This window comes from Schistocerca cancellata, chromosome 3, assembly GCF_023864275.1.
Source record: "Schistocerca cancellata isolate TAMUIC-IGC-003103 chromosome 3, iqSchCanc2.1, whole genome shotgun sequence".
Taxonomy (NCBI): domain Eukaryota; kingdom Metazoa; phylum Arthropoda; class Insecta; order Orthoptera; family Acrididae; genus Schistocerca; species Schistocerca cancellata.
The window spans coordinates 562,035,866-562,053,920 of NC_064628.1; the positions used below are offsets into that span (position 1 = coordinate 562,035,866).

The 18,055-nt window shown below is 41.7% G+C and overlaps 1 protein-coding gene across 1 annotated transcript in view; it reads right to left on the reverse strand.

Annotated features, from left to right (window-relative positions):
- Positions 1–1,111: 1,111 nt before the first annotated feature.
- LOC126175412 (cholinesterase-like) overlaps positions 1,112–18,055 on the reverse strand; it is a 70,167-nt gene continuing 53,223 nt past the window's right edge. Inside the window, exons 9-10 of the mRNA XM_049922211.1 lie at positions 12,632–12,764; positions 1,112–1,447 (exon numbers count right to left, since the gene is read on the reverse strand). Of these exons, the coding sequence (XP_049778168.1) occupies positions 1,279–1,447; positions 12,632–12,764 (302 nt within the window). The 3' untranslated portion in view covers positions 1,112–1,278. The remainder of the gene's footprint in view (positions 1,448–12,631; positions 12,765–18,055) is intronic.

Here is an 18,055-nt window from a genome sequence, read left to right on the forward strand (position 1 = left end):
GACTCAGGCTCTGTCATTGTTGTTGACGTAAGTATTAACATGTTATATGTGTTTCAAACCCAAGCTCGTAATAATAGTGTCAATTACTCTAAATTTGTGTTTGCTTTGGTAGTTGGACAATCTTAATCATTTACTTTCTATGTGCCAAGTTTTTCCACAGAGACAACCGTGTCCGAGGTGCCATTGCGTAGACAGAACAGTCGAGGCCGACGTTAACGTACTACTTATATTCCCCCTTGTAATATTCTTCAAACTCAGTTTTAAACTGTCCCTTAGGTACAGTTTCAGTGTTAGTGACGTCCGGGAATTTCTTAGCAAACTTTACTTCTCAAGTCGTACATCGCTCGCACAAAGCCTCGCTGTTCCACAATGGTACGCGGCACTTTCTAAACGGGAACGGGAGCCACGCAAATATGTGTCTTCCCCTTCTCAGTCTGAAGCTTAACAATAATATTTACTTACAGAAGGCACATAGCAGTCCTGATAGATTAAGTAGGGAAGACAGAGAATGATTCACAACTCTTAGGAAAGACGAATTAATGAACTGACATGCCGTATCAATTATGAAAACAAGTTTTAGGTAATGTAGGTGCCCACCAGATGCAGCGCCCTACGGGAGTGTAGCACAAACAAACGGACGTGCGATGGTGAACTACTTGGGAGCATTGGGGTCCAAACATCACTTAATTATCAAACATTTAATTTCCAAGAATTGTCCATTCACTGTCTTTTTACCGGCGCTGCCTGCGAGTGCTGAGATCGCGCTGCATCAAGCCGCAAAGTAGCACGTTAGCGCCAGGCGATGAATTTGCCGGCGCAGGCTATGGCGCTCACGGAGTCAGCTGCACTAGAGGCGTCACACGAAATTTTTGAGGTAAAAGTACAAGAACACTGAAACCCTTAACGCGGATTCCATTCTAAGGATATATTTGACTCCAGTGAGTGGGTAAGTTGCTCTCTAACATGCATTTTTCTTGTGCAATGTACTGTCTTTCCTCCGCTCCGCCATCTGTGAATGTAGCAAGAAATGGTAGTAGGATGTATAATACTCGCGTATGTTAATTAGTTGCAAGTCTACTTAATTGCAATTATTAGTCCACTGTCACTTAGACGTTATTACGTCTTTTTATTATAGGTGGTATCATGAATGTGATATAATTTTTTCATAGAGGATCGTCGTTTTTAAGTATTCCGAATTATCCCAAAGGTTTTATCTCATTGCTAACTGAAGTCCAGGGTTAAGATACTTCACTACTGACGCTTTGGTTCTGTTGTCTATCATACGGTGTCGGGAAACGGCAGCAGTGGCACGTTCTCACGCCAGAAGTCCATGCGCTCGCCAAGCCTGTCGTGTGCGAGCGAGAAGTTGGTCTGCATCAGCAGGTAGCTGCGGCTGCTCAGGTCGTACGGCTCCCACACCACAGGGTCCGCCTCAGGGGTAGGGTTACTGTCGGGAGACACAACATATCCATCGTCTTTGAGATGTTGTAGAGATATTCATAAGTACACTCTAAAGAACAAAACAGAAAACTCCTTATTACAATTGTGCATAAATAAGCCTAAATTACTGTACATATTCAAGCAGTCTGGAAGCATAATTCACTGTCACTGTACGTGCTCCAAGTTGATGTTAAAGGCTACTTCTGGCTTGTATATGTTTACGTTCAGTGATGAATCTGACCTGTCACAACATGAAGCAAATGCAGTTATTACTAATTCTATTTCCTTTATCACTGTGTATATCGAATGAGTTCTCGGAAGTGAAACAACGTATTTCGATTTCAGTATTCTTTCAAAAATTGATTATCTTTAAAATTAATTTTTTGTGTAATGGAAAAACACTGAGAAGTAGCATAAAAATGACATTTGAAAAATGAGAGCCACCGTTGTGCAATTGGTAGTTCTAATGCAACCTCTCACCAGGAAAGTACTTGGGCTCGAACAAACAGATCTGTATGAACGTTTGGTTACAGGACCATTATGTACCTCTGAATGTGCTGGTGGGTGTCGTTTTTCTGCAAAACTCTGCACTCATGATCTAGATATCACTGTAGATGTAATTGTAGACGCCATAAACAATGCAGGAATCTTAACTATAAATGTAAATGCGGAATGTCAATAAAATGCTCCGAGCAATACGAATGACTACGAAACGCACAGTGATGAAATGCAAGTTGATCGCATGGCGTATTTGCACATTCTATAATATCAGTGTTGAACGCCACGTCAGTGGCACTTTTGAAGTTGTTCACCGGTTCACCAATACCGTAGCCAGCGTTCTGCCACGCGTAACGAAGCATTGGTCTGTATACTCCCCCAGATAACTGATTGTAAATTACAGAATGCATATTCATGATAAAGAATCTGTCGTGCAATTTCGGCTGCATATTACTGGAACGTAGTTTAATGAAGTCTGTTATTCTCTTGGCATATATTTTATATTGCCTGAAGAACTACACACCCAGACGTTGTGCATATTTTGTAGTTTTAGGCGGAATAATTTTTAAATCTACATGTTTTCCGCCAGATGCTTCCAGTAGTACTCGTTCATCCTAATGTTCAGACCAGGAGTCACAAAGTACTAATGACTTTCTCGACAAATGTGGATTCAAAACTGACAGAAAAAACGTCTTCAGATGTTGTTTCGTCATCTTCCCACTCGCACTTACATCGATGATGACATTTGGAGGGCACTGCGTTTCTATTTCCCTTGACACGCGGGGTCCAAACTTTCCACTGGATTCTTGGAAGCAAATATAGAGTTTGTCTGCCAATCGTCCGTCCATTGATATGGCAGCATCGATCGTGTAACTATGTGTTGCACAGTTAACTGATTGCAACATCGCGACAGTGTTTCTCTCCCCTTTCATGCATAGTGTTCTGTCACAAGAATGTTCATAGTTGAATTGACTCTGATCACAGTTCCATACAGAACTAATATCGATGTTTTCTCTCGTGATATGCTCATTGACGTCAGCAACAGACGTTTGAGCTCTTTCAATTAGCTCTTCTTCGTCATTCTTATCTTTTCGTGCTTGGAGCATAGTGATACGGCGTGATGTTATCCTAAACTCCTTTTTCAAATTGGTAATAAATACTAGTCAAGCTGTATAGTTTGTACACCCGAGATTTCTGGCTACGTCCAATGCCCAATGTTGTAAATGCCAATAATGAACGGCGGAACCGCATTCTCGCGCTTCATTGAATTTCGCCATTACACGCTCCTTGATGGTCTTGAATAGCAGTGTACGATTTCCTTTGAAAACTGTATTTCCTTCTCTTTTCTTTCCCACGTAATCCAGTATGTTTTTAATATTGCTTTAGACTTCAGTTTAGTGTATCTATTCAGAAGCTTGTCGTATGTGTCGAAACCTCTAACGTAATAATCATCGTACATGTTCTCCAGTGTGTTGTCATCAAACGCCGTGATGATACTTGCAACTTTAACCTTCTTCTTGGGAGACGGTTGGTATTCACTGTCACTGCTTCCATCGCCTCTTCCCGCACTTGCCGTAGCACTACCGTTTGCATTGAGGTGTTCGTCATTATCATCCCTATCATCATCATTATGTGTTAGTGTTACAACAGTATCTGTTTCTAACTTCTGCTCATATTTGTGCACTATAATAGATACCATAAAACATGCGCTTGATTCGTCTTCTACACCAATGCCATCTTCACGAAGAAGGGTTCTTCGTAACTTCATCTCAACCAATCGCAATACATTAGCAGGACTGATTACCAATCGCCGAGCCATCCTACGCTTCAATACACAAATAATGTCACAAAACGCAACTTCAGAGGCACACTGCACCGTCCCTACTGGCGTACCGGCAGGTCAGTGTGCAATGCGGCATGGCATACGCAGAGGCCTCTAACGGACGAGTGCAGAGTTTTGCAGATGCGGGAGTATTACCAGTGCAATAAGAGACCTTTCGATTATTTCTCACATGATTTTGGTGTATTTGTCTTTGTTCGAGCCCAAGTACTTTCCTGGTCGGTGGCGACAGACAGAGGAACAATGATAACGACCACAGCAAGAGTTATAGCCATATTGTAACAAAAATGCCAGCTAGTTTGAAACACCTGAAACCTAGGCTACAGGAAAAGGCCTTAAACGCCATTCAGGATCTCATATCTCATGATCGTCCACTTCTCCTCCGGTGGGTTAATTTAGATGAATGTACCTTAGTGTAATGTTTAATCGTTAGAACAGAAACAAACTTGGCGTTAATGACGGTCGTTTTTGAACCGTTATCAGCAAGGAGCGGTGGCAACTAGCGGAATGTGTCAGGTAACGACATATCGACTCAATTAATGATGGCGAGAGGTATCTACGATGACAAAGGCGCTAAAAACAACTAGTCCACGTCACGTTTTACTACATAGCACTATATGTAACTAAATTGGTTTCGTTGTGTGCATTATAGAATTTACCTTCAGTCCCTGTTACATAATTTGAGTATGAACAAGAGAGATGCTTAATACCGGAAAATAAAGTACTCAGTTGAAAAGTAGATAAATCTGAGACATCGCAATTGGGGGATGGAAGCTGTGAGTCTAATCAGCAGTCGTGATCCATCAGTCCTCAGGTTTGTCGCAGTCAACCACGACTACGTCTCCTTCTCAGAGTAGTACTTGCATCCAAGCCTAAATTATTTGTTGCGTGTAGTCGAATCTTTATCTTCGACGAAAGTTTTTAACCTGTAAAGATCCCTCTGGTACCACGAGAGTATAAAGGCAGAAGCCTATTTCAGGCCTTTTCCTCACATTTGTATCTTATTTTTATGCTTGATTTCCGCATGAGATTCTTCTGCTTCATATACTTTCCGATTCGATTTTTTTGCTGACTTAGCACTTGTATCGGGAGCTGATTACATACGTGATTGTGGCTAAGACTGTACCAACGTAGATAACTCATCTCTCTGTACAGAATGCAACATACCGTACCAACAGCAGCCGTTTCTCTTTAACTCATCTAGCTCTGGGACTACCGGAACCTATTTCCACTTCAGGCGGGCTGCAGGTGAAGCTTTCAAATGCTGTAGAGGGATCATCCATCAATGAAAGCGCTATTTTCGCGGTAATAGACCATATAAACAGCCGAGCGATATTTTCAGCTCTAATCCTGCGGATAACCTGGATAATTGGACAGGACAGTCCAAGGAGCGTGTAGCGCTTTTCACAGCAGAACGGAGTACTGGAGTGGTGAGTCGAGAATTTTGCCTGATATCGAACTGTCGGTGGAGTCTTCAACTGTCCGCTTGCCGATACCCCTCGGCGTTTGGTCTTCAGACTCCATTCCGGACGCTAGATATGCGGCCACACGTGCGTCTATGGTTTTTCTTACCTCTGCCTTTTCATGGGAACGCAGGGCAAAGCTCATACCAAAATTTCCAGAATTTCTACAAGCGAGTTTGGCCATGCGAATATAGATGTACACTGTTCTCGTTTCTGAAAGCTCAGAGCTTATTGTCGGCTACATTATTGACTTGTTGGTGGCAATTTGTTAGCTGACTTTCAGATCCCTTTTTGGAGGAGCTCTTAGGCCCTGTCTGTGATTGGCTAGAAGAACTGCGCCGAGTATATTTCCGAGGTCTGAAGGAAAACTTTCTAGAATTAGGGAAGTACTCTTACTCTGGACTCAACTTATGGTTCCACGTGTGTTCGTGTTTCCTTGAGTTCGACATCGTGCCAGGTCGTCAAAGTTCAACACTGGACTTAATTTGGACTTTTCCGCATCTCTGAAAGATAATAATGCAGGTGCCTCGAAATCACAACATTCCGATCCACACTTACCACAACTGGCAGCCACTGTAGGACATGGCACAGAGACCCTTCATCAGCCAGCCCAGTCACAACAACGGTACGACCGCTATTCCAGTGCGCTCGCCAAAATTCTGAAGTCACGAGAAGTGAGAGGGGAGAAGTTCATTTCGATTTATGTTCTCAGTTTGCACATCATACGCCCTACGCACTCCACCAAGTTGTATGCATGTGTTCTACAGTCTAATTTGCTCTTTCAAGGGGATCTTTTTCCGTATTCAAATAACCACTCATGTTTCGATTCTGTGTTGAGTCCATTCGCTGGTGTTCATACGTCTTGTGACGATCTTGCTAATCCTCTTATTACTTGTTAATCTGTTGAGCACTCTGTTCTGACCTATACTGTTCTTTGTAATTTTTTTCATTACTACAGATTTTCATACCACCATCTGAATTCGCAGATTTTGTCCGTTATGCGTATGAACGCCACTTCAATCGTAATTGTCCAGTATCATGTTCGTGATGACTCAAGTAAGCATTCATTATTTTTTACTTTATTCTGTTGTACTAACGTCGTTAGAAAGTTTTTTCTTAATCTCATCTTTGATGTACTTTGCTGAAATTTACGTTTTCTAACTAAATTCCATATTTAGTGGATCAAACTCTACGAATCCGTGACTAACAAAATAATTTATCCGTTTGAGCGCCAAAGTCTTCCAACCACAAGCAACAGTCAGGGTCCCTGAAACGTTCAGGAACTTATTTTATGGCGTTTCCAGTGAGTACACGGAGTAATATATCATTTCATACGATCGAGGATGAGAGCACATGTAGAGCTAGAGGTTGCGATCGCAGTTCACCTGGCTTTTGGCAAAATTTATCACTTCATGTCTCGACTCATGTCCTATCATCCTTACCCTCCTTCTAGCCACTGTTTTCTACTTTTTTTTTGTAGATGACTTTATGGAAAACCTCTTCATTTCTTATCTAATCAGTTTACTTAATTTTAAATATTCTTCTTTATAACCACAACCCACACGCCTCTTTTTTCTGTTTTTCCACAGTCTTTGACTCAATTCGATACAGTGTTGCTTCCGAGACATAGGATTTCAGAAATTTAATCCTGAAATTTAAGCCATTGTTTGATAATAATATGCTTCGTTTAGGCAAGAAAGCCCTCTCTGGCCTTTCTAGTTGGTTTTTCTGTCCTTCTTGCTTCGTCCATCATCTGTTATTTCGTTTCCAGGATAGTACAGTTCCTCCACTTCATCTACTTCGTGGTCTCCAAAATTTGTGGTAATTTTCTCACTAATCTGGTTTCTGCTACCCTCATAACTTTTTTCTTTCGTGTGCGCTCAATTAATATTCTGCGCTCTGTAGTCTGTTCATTCCAGTATGTCCGGTAATTTTTTCTCGCTATCACTACAAATGGCAATGTGATCAAAGAATGCAGGATACAGCTGCAAAAGTACGAGGGCTATTCGGAAAGTAAGGAACGATAGGTCGCGAAATGGAAATCACAGTGAGAATCAGAACTGTTTTATTTGCAACAGTTAGTTACAACTTCGAACTACTTATCTCCATAGTCGCCGATCCGACTTAGACGTTTGTCGTAGCGTTGTACCAACTTTCCAATACCCTCGTTATAGCAGGCAGCCGCCAGTGCTTTCTGCCAACTACGCTGGCCCACAGCTCGTTGTCTGTTCCAAAATGTCTTCATAGCCAGCGGTTCATGTGAGTAGAGATGAAACTCAGAGGGAGACAATTACGGGCTGTATTGTGGGTAATTAAACATTTCAAATCGGAAACGACGCAGGAGCATCTTCATTGCCCCTGCAGAATGCGGCTGAGAATTGTCTTGAAGAAGAAACCACACGACAGTCATGTAATTTGGCTGCATAGCTTCAGGCGAAATTTCTCACCAGGCCCGCGTACTTGGCGTGAGACACTATTGTTCTGGGTATCTTTATGTGCTCCCTGGGTGCTCAGAACTGAAAAGAACGACGTAACGTGATCGACGGGCATACTAGAGACACTGCCCAACACACCTGTGCAAAACTTCATCGGAGTTTCACTGTGGTTTCCATTTCACGGCCGATCGCTCCTTGATTTCCGAATAACCCTCGTATTTTGTGCCCAATTTTATTCACATTACTTACGACTCGTTTGTCTGAGTCCTGCATGCCAATATTTTAATTATTATGTTCTGCTCCAAATTTCCTGTCCTAATATTTACGTTGTGTTCTCATTCCCCAACAACAACTAATCCCATAACTTTACGACAGAAGCTCAGGTTATTTGACAGTTATCATGATCAGCGCATATATTAGTTGTAAATCATATTACAGAAAGAAGAGATTTACCAAAAATCCTTGGACAAGCAAGCTTATGTCCGCTAGTAGACACCAATGAGGTGGACAGAATATTTAGAAAGGATAATGCATATGGGAACAGCTGCCCACAGAGTAATCACTTGAAGGTCAGCAAAGGTGCAAGTACGCGGTAATCACTTCTCAGAAGGAGAAGAGGCGACAGGAAAAAAGCGCAGCTAACTACTGTTTATAAAAGGGGAAAACAACGGACCCGCAAACCTACAGACCCGTGTCTTTAACATCGATTAGCTGTAGAACATAATCTCGGTTCGAATATAATAAATTTCCTTGAGAGGGAAAAATCTCCTGTCCACGAATCAGCCCTGTTTTAAAAAGCATCGCTCGTGTAAAACTCAGCATTCCGTTTTCTCACATGGGATACGGCGAACGATGGATGTAGGGCAACAGGCAGATTTCATATTCCTACATTTCTGTAAAGCATTTGACATGGTGCCATAATGACGACTGTTAAGCATTCCTAGGGATACGAGTGGCTCTAAAATTTAAGTAACACAACCCATTGTGTTCTCCTCGACGGCCAGTGTTCATCAGAGACAAGGGTATCGTCATAAGTGCCCTAGGGAAGTGTGCTGCTGTTAATGTGAGGATACATAAATGATCTGGCGAGCAGGGTAAGCAGCAGTCTACGGCTGGTTGCTGGTAATGCAGTGGTGTATGAGACGGTGCTGTCATTGACTGGCTGTAGGATGATACAAGAAGATTCAGGCAAAATTTCTGGTTGGTGTGAATAATGTCAGCTGCCTCCGAATGTAGGAAAACGGAAGTTAATGCAGATGAATCGAAAAACAAAACCATAAAGTTCGAATACAATATTAGCGTTTGCTGCTTGAAACAGTTACATCGATTAAACATCAAATGCGAATGGCCGACTTCTGTTTATTGGAAGATTTTTATGGAAGTGTAAAGGACACCTGTATAGGACGCTAGTACGAACCATTGTTACATACTGTTCCCGTGCTTGGTATCCGCATTCTCTCAGATTACAGCAAGACATCGAAGCAATTCACAGGGAGTGGGGGTGGGGGAGGAGTAGCATTGGGGTCTGCTATCTTTGTTACCGGTAGATTCGAACAACACGCAAGTATTACGGAGATGCTTCGGAAACCAAATGGGAATCATTGGAGGGAGGGCGATATTCTTTCGAGGAACGCTATTGAGAAAATTTAGAGAACTGGATTTCTGGCTGACAGCAGAACGACTCTACTGCCACCAACGTCCATTTTGTGAAAGGATCATGAAGATAGCTCGTTATAAATCATATAGATAGTCGTTTATCCTCGCTTTATTTGGAACAGCAAAGGAAATAGCTGACAGCGGTAGTCTACCCTCCGCCACCCAGCGTACTATGGCTTGCTGAGTATGTATGTAGATTCAGATACAGATTTGAAGCTAGGCTCATCGAACAAAAGGTTAGACCAAGCAACCAGTGTATTAATTGGAAATAACTGCCAATACACTGCAACAGAATGTGCGAAAAGCCCAAAGATAATGAAGGACGTCGGGTGCAGTAGTAATCGAGTAGAAACGATCCTCGAGAAGCGTGTAAAAGGACAACCTTAACCAATGTCAAAGGAGTACAAAAGAAGTGTCCAAGCAGCAACCAGTCATTAAAGTTGAGGCAGAAACCGGTGATATTTGTTGACAGAATTAGGTACTGATGGAGCAGTACAACTTCATCCAGAAGGCGACAATATTACTTCGGGTAGTGCAGCTAGAACTGATACATAAGTGGCTAACTTAGAAGTGTCCCCTATATGTTTCACTGAACAGTGTTGAACAAAGACTGTCTATGATTCATATAACAATGTAGCTGAATTAAGCCAAGGGCCATTGACACAATATTTTAGACCTGGTAGCCATTGATGTATTGTAGTAGTCAGGCCAAGTTGCCACTAAAGTAGCTGAATATTGCTTGTCTCCTGTGAAGTAGGACAACGGCCAGTGATATAATAACTAGGCCAATAAGTGCCCATTGATTAAGTAGTTACGCCTCTTATCCATTGATTTAATAGACAGCATAACAAATACCAACGACTACACCTTTGCTTGAGTGAGGCACCCCATGTAGAGCATCTGATAGGGTTTATAGAAAGAAGCCAGGTGTCTCTTGTCAGTGTTGATCACATGTGTAATACGATGGAGTAATAAGTAAAGGAATTCCGGCCTATGTGTATGTGTTTGTGGATCTGTTGTTCAGACAGATCTGTAGTTCAGACACCTCACACACAAATATGAGGGATTGTAGTAAATATACTTGTTTTAAGAATTCACTTAATCTTGCTACTTTGGCAGATCACCATACCCATAATAGAACCTGCCCTGCTACCCAGAACCAACCCTAAACAACGAAGGAGACTATTTCCTCTCGACTCCTTTATAATGGTTAATTAGTGGTGAACTACTATTACAGCAGCACAATATTGTCGTATACTTTCTGACTGCACCGCATGGGTCACACCACTCTAGATTGGTAACTTCGACCTGTGCCGGGACATGTCACACCAGCCTGCATCACTTATGAATCTTTCCATCCCTTAATTACCTAATTCCTTTCATTTCCTAATTTACTTGTTCCATTTATTTTTATGAAGAGTATGTAACGCCATGTTTCTGTTACCCTGCTCCTCCGCACTCTTTTACGTTATATTGCTCCAGATCTGCAGTTTTATGCAATAATTACTTACTATGAGGGAGCTAGATGTCGTTTACACAGCATAGCTACTTTTATCTGTCAGTCTATATCGTCATTTCGAATTTTGGCCTCATTGCTGTCCCCCTCCCCCCTCTCCCCTGCTCTCCCCCCCCCCCCCCGCCGGCCAGAGTGGCCGAGGTGTTCTAGGCGCTGCAGTCTGGAACGGCGCGACCGCTACGGTCGCAGGTTCGAATCCTGCCTCGGGCATGGATGTGTGTGATGTCGTTAGTTCGTTAGGTTTAAGTAGTTCTAAGTCTAGGGGATTGATGACCTCAGAAGTTAAGTCCTACAGTGCTCAGAGCCATTTGAACCACCCCACCCACCCCTCCACACCCCCTCATACCACTCTGTATATTTCGGTTTTCCTTCGTTCTTCTCGATGTCGCTTCTATTTAAGGATGTTTTTGTATTCCTTATGTATTTAACTACAACGGTATTCTCAACAGCGCATTAAATTTTACGTATAGAAGAATATTACTCCGCCGTAGCAGGTTTCGAAGGACCATCCATATCCACATAGACGTCACTGTATGTGGATATGGAGGGGCATGTGGTCAGCACATTTCTCTCCCGGCCGTTCTCAGATTTCTATTTCTCAGTCATATAGCTCCTCAATTGGCCTCAAAAGGGCTGGGTGCGCCCCGCTAGCCAATTGCTCTCGGCAGACTCACACGGTCACCCATCCAAGTACTAGCCAAACCCGACCACGGTTGACAGCGGTTACAGACGGGAACCGTGTTACCACTGCGGGAAGGCCATTGTTCATAGGAGAATATAGCATCGACGGAAAATTCGTCTGTCTTCTGACTTTCATCCAGTGAAAGGAAAGATCGTGAACGGGCAGGATTTTCTAGGATTGGTGAGACCTGCTATGTTTCCAAATGATGAGGTTGCGAAGTAAAACATCCAGTTGGCTTCTATGGATGTTCTCTTCCGCAAAATAGTCTTAGCAAAAGCCTAAAAAATTATCTCACCAATCATCTGGCGAAATCATTCTGTATGAACAAAAAACCACAAAAAGAAAAGACTGATAAAAAAGAGATAAAAATGAGAGACAGAAGATCTGTTCTTCATGGCAGTGCTCTGGAGGACGTCTCACCATGAGAAATCAAATGGCTCTGAGCACTATGGGACTCAACATCTTAGGTCATAAGTCCCCTAGAACTTAGAACTACTTAAACATAACTAACCTAAGGACATCACAAACATCCATGCCCGAGGCAGGATTCGAACCTGCGACCGTAGCGGTCTTGCGGTTCCAGACTGCAGCGCCTTTAACCGCACGGCCACTTCGGCCGGCTCACCATGAGAGTCAGCTTCGAACTAGTTTAAGCGTTTCTCCGAGGGGTAACACCTTGCACAGTCCGGTAAGTCAAGTCTTTCGATTTGACAACGTGCTAGTTTTCAAGTTTTTGTATTTTCAACTCGTAGCCCCGCATTTTTAGTTTTCCACCTTTGTAAAATGCTGCCACTACACTTTCTGTTGCTGACTACGTTTGTAATACTATACTGAGTGCTAACATTGACGTATTTAATTTCTTGTTCGAAATATTTGTATAGAGCTCCAGTGGCCAAATGTGTCAACAACGGGACTTAACAGAAAGACGTCAATCACAAACTAACTAGACGCAGCCTAGTGATGCTCTTAATTTCTAACGCATTGACCATATACTACAAGTATGCATTTACTAGTGATTTGCTTGCAGCAAGTATTCATTATAATTTCGATAATTTAATTTTTCATTCAGCCCGCCCAGTATCAAACAAGGCAACTACGTACCCATATTTTGCGAAGTTCGTCCAGAGACGCAGCATATTTCTGCGCACTTTCTCTTCTTCTGAGTCGGGGTCTAAGTTATATTCTGTATCTTCTCTCAGAAAAAGAATAGGTAACTCCCCTGCATGTGACACTCCTGAAAAAGAACAAGAAAAAATGGCATATAGAAAAGATCTCTTATTATTAACTATACAGCATCTGATGAACTAAAGAGCAACTCTACGACTTTCCTCATTTACACAGACAACGACACAAACACTTGCTGAATATAAACATTTTTGAGAGGGACATAGAGATCCAGAAACAAATGAAACAATATTGCAGTCCCCCTGTTTTGACAAACGGTTTTGCGATGTTTCCCACGTTTAAGGCAACTGGTAGTCCTCTCCAGATATTCCCAAATGGGAACTCCTCAGATTACCTGGATTTGGCTCAAAAGAGTAGCGCTCTTCCATATAACCGGATCTCATAGGTCATTAACTACGTGAGAAATTTTATTTCCGTATTATTCGCCTAGACCCAGAGGCTATTTACCGTTCTGAACGTCAAAACCAAGTATCTCCGTAGAAATTTAACTCTCTCAAAGGATAAATCTTCCTTCAGCCCCCCTATTACCTCAACTAGCGACAATTACTCTACCCTCAGAGACCGTAAAGTGTAATGGAGCGCAGAATTTGATGACTCATTACCACTGTTTTCAATGACCGAAAACTTTTTTCCAGTATGTTGTTTGAAATATCGTCAGTGATAGAGATCATCTTTCGTCACAAACTTTGCCCATCTTTGTTTCATTTGAACTCTTGTGTCTGAGGAGTGGCATATTAATCCGCTGCCAGCCTATTATTGCTCTTCTGGGACGAGAGAATGAAATAACAACAAAGTAAAAGAGGGAGAGAGAGTGACTATAACACTTCCCCAGAAGAGGGAAGAAGTGAAGATAACAGTGTTGGTGCTGTTGTTTGGGACGATTCTGACTTTCTACACTAATACTGACCTGACCTCACATTACGTTCACTCGTGAAGTTCCATCTTCATTAAATGTTTGCCCACGTCTTCGCATCACGTTATACGACCCAAAATAAGGGACTTCTTGAACAGTGCTTTTGAAAGTGTTACGAAGCTTTCAGATGCCAATACTTCTTGGTAGGATGAATGATCTAAATTAGTCTTTCGATTCGAGTTAACCGGCATTACACTTCATCAAATGGACATTAGTTTCACTTCTGTATGTGTGCAGTGTAATTTGCGCATCCGAGGAGTAGAGAGCGGTAGATTTTGGTATCTTTTTTGGCTACATGGCAGTACAGCGCCGCACTACCAGATGACGTTGCAAATTCTATTATATCGACTACAGTTTGTTTTTTGCTTCAGTAATTACTACCGTATAAGGTTGGCCTAGGGTTTGGTTGGAAGTGGATGTGTTTTGACAAGGACTGTTCCAGGTACTTCATCCACGTAATTATTGGAAGAGTATTGCCGTCTGGTTTTAATTAAGCGCATGGAGTAGTCACAATAAAAAAGCTATGCGCATTCAGTGCAAGTGACTGAACATCATAAATTTAGCTTGGCTGTTGAAGCTAGATTCAGGAAATATTAGATACGAAGATTACAAGTTTCGTATCTAACGATGAATAACCTGTAAATACGAGAAATTGGCGTCATGGGAAATAATGGAGAACAGTCGAGTTGAAATTAATTACCGTTATCTCGGTTTGAATTTCATTATACTCTAAAGTAATGGTAATGATGATAATTAACAGCTCATTTTAAAAAAAAAAGAAACAAATTTCCATTTAAATCGCCAACATAGCAATACTGCTTAACAAACATATATGTGACCATGAGAAAAAGATTGAATAATCAACGGGAGGGATACGTTCTGTGAGTCGGGAGATGGAATGTCAGAAGTTTGACTGTGGAAGGGTAGCTATAAAATCTGAAAAGGAAGTTAAATGGAAGTAAGGCAAGGATTTCTGCTCAGATGAGTATACGGTAATATCAAGCGCATCAGAAAACGGTATAACAGGAGTGGGATTCGTTATGAATATGAGGTAGGGCAGAGATTGTGATACAGTGAACAGTTCAGTGATAAGGTCGTTCTTGTCAGAATCGACAGCAAACCAACACTGACAACGACAGATCAGGTATACAAGCCGACGTCGCAAGCTGGAAATGAAGAGATAAAGTAAATGAGGATATTGGGAGGGTAATACAGTATATGAAGGGAGATGAAAATCTAGTAGACACGAGGGACTCTAACGCAGTTGTAGGGGAAGGAGTAGAAGAAAAGGTTACAGGAGAATATGGACTTGCGACAAGGAATGAGAGAGGAGAAAGATCAATTTAGTTCTGTAAAATATTTCAGGTGGTGATAGCGAATACACTAATCAAGAATCACAAGAGGAGAAGGTACACTTGGGAAAGACCGCGTGATACGAGAAGATTTCAGTCAGATTACATCATGGTCAGACAGAGATTCCGAAATGAGATACTGGACTGTAAGGCGTATCCAGGAGCAGATATACTCGTAGACTCAGATTACGATTTGGTAACGATGAATAGTAGGCTGAAGTTTAAGAGATTAGCCAGGAAGAATCAATACGCAAAGAAGTGACACACAGAGTTACTAAGGAATGACGAGACACGCTTGAAGTTCTCTAAGGCTATAGATACAGAAGTAAGAAATAGCTCAATATGCAGTACAGTTGAAGAGGAATGGACATCTCTAAAAAGGGCAATCACAGAAGTTGGTAAGAAAAACACATGTACAAAGAAGTTAACTGCTAAGAAACCATGGGTAACAGAAGAAATACTTCAGCTGAAGGATGAAAGAAGGAATTATAAAAATGTTCAGGCAAACTCAGGAATACAGGAATACAAGCCGCTGAGGGATGAAATAAATAGGAATAGCAGGAAAGCTAAGACGAAATAGCTGCATGATAAACGCGAAGAATTCGAAAAAGACATGATTGTCGAAAGGACTGACTCAGAATGCAGGAAAGTCAAATTAACCTTCGATGAAAATAAAAGCAAGAGTGGTACATTGAGAGTGCAACCGAATTACATTGTTAATTGGAGAGGAGAGAGCGGACAGATAGAAAGAGTACATTGAAGGACGCTTAGAGGGGGAAGATTTGTCTGATGCGATAGAAGAAGAAACGGGAGTCGATTTAGAAGAAATAGAGGATCCAGCATTAGAATCAGGCTTAAGATCAATTAAGGCAGAAGGGATCGATAACATTCCATCAGATATTCTTAAATCATTAGGGGAAGTGGTAACAAGGTGTGTAGAATGTATGAGTTTGGCATTATACCGTCTGACTTTCGAAAAAATATCATCCACACTATTCAGAAGACTGTAAGAGCTGACAAGTGCGAAAATTATCGCACAATCAGCTTAACAGCTCATGCATCCTAGTTGCTGACTAGAATAATATACAGAAGGATGGAAAAGAAAATTGAGTCTGTGCTAACTGAAGATCAGTATCGTTTTACAAAAGGTACAGGCACCAGAGAGGCAGTTCTGACGTTGCAACTGATAATGGAAGTGAGGTTAAAGAAAAATGAGACCGTTCATAGAAATTGTCGAGTTGGAAAAACCGTTCGACAATGTAAAATGGCGCAAGATGTTAGAAATTCTGAGAAAAATACTGGCAAGCTGTAAGTAGGCTGTTTATGTTTTCTTTATGTAAGTAGGCTGTTTATGTTTTCTTATTGGCAACGTTACGTAGCGCTCTATATGAAAATCACTGGCTGTGCTGTGTGCAGTCTGTGGCTAGTGTACATTGTTGTCTACCATTGTAGTGTTGGGCAGCGGCAGCTGGACGTGAACAGCGCGTAGCGCTGCGCAGTTGGAGGTGAGCCGCCAGCAGTGGTGGATGTGGGGAGAGAAATGGCGGAGTTTTGATATTTGTAAGAATGGATGTTATGAACTGCTATATATATTATGACTATTAAGGTAAATACAATGTTTGTTCTCTATTAAAATCTTTCATTTGCTAACTATGCCTAACAGTAGTTAGTGCCTTCTGTAGTTTGAATCGTTTATTTAGCTGGCAGTAGTGGCGCTCGCTGTATTGCAGTAGCTTGAGTAACGAAGATTTTTGTGAGGTAAGTGATTTGTGAAAGGTACAGGTTAATGTTAGTCAGGGCCGTTCTTTTGTAGGGATTTTTGAAAGTCAGATTGCGTTGCGCTAAAAAAAATATTGTGTGTCAGTTTAAGCACAGTCGTGTAATAATTTTTCAAAGGGGACGTTTCAAAGCTATAGGGACAGACGGGTAATATACAATATGTACAAGAGAAAAGAAGGAATAATGAGAGTGGACAACCAAGAACGAAGTTCTCGGAATAAAAAGAGCGTAAGACAGGCATGTAGTCTTGCCCCCCAACTGTTCAACCTGTACATCGAAGAAGCAATGATGGAAATAAATGAAAGATTAAGGAGTGGAATTAAAATTCAAGGTGAAAGGATATCAGTGATACAAAGCGCTGATGACATTGCTATACTGAGTGAACATGAAGAAGTGTTACATGATATGCTGAATGGAATGAACTACCTAATGAGTACAGATTATGGACTGAGCGTAAATCTAAGAAAGACGAAAGGAATGAGAAGTAGCAGAAATGAGAACAGCGAGAAACTTAGCATCAGGATTGATGATCACGAAGTAGGTGAAGTTAAGGAATTCTTTTTCCTGGGCAGCAAAATAATAAATGACGGACGGAGCAAGAAAGACATCAAAAGCAGACTAGCTCTGACAAAAACGGTATTCCTGGCCAAGAGGAGTGAAGTAGTATCAAACATAAGTCTTAATTTGAGGAAGAAATCTCTGGGAATGTACGTCAGGATCACAGTATGGAATGGTAGTGAAACATGGACTTGGGGAAAACCGGAAAGGAAGTGATTCGAAGCATTTGAAATGTGGTGCTACAGACGAATGTTGAAAATTAGGTGGACTGATAATGTAAGGAAAGAGGAGGTTCTGTGCAAATCCGGGGAGAGGAAGAATATGCGGAAAGTACTGACAAGAAGAAGGGACAGGATGATCGGACATATGTTAAGATATCAGGGAATGACTTCCAGGGTACCAGAGGGAGCTGTCGGGGAAGACAGAGATTAAATACATCGAGCAAATAATTGAGGACGTAGGTTGCAAGTGCTACTATGAGATGAAAAATTTGGCACACGATAGGAATTAGTCGCGGGCGGCAACGTGCCAGTCACAAGACTGACGATTCCCCCCCCCCCCCCCCCGCACACCCCCACCACAATCCCCCCCCCACCAAAAAAAAAGAAATGTGAAGAAGAAGATATTTTTCAGAGAAGTTTGATATTTATGGTCATAAATGAGAATTATTGATATTATTTATGTCAATGAACCTGGTATCAAACAAGTTACACAATAGAGGAGCGTGATATATTAGAA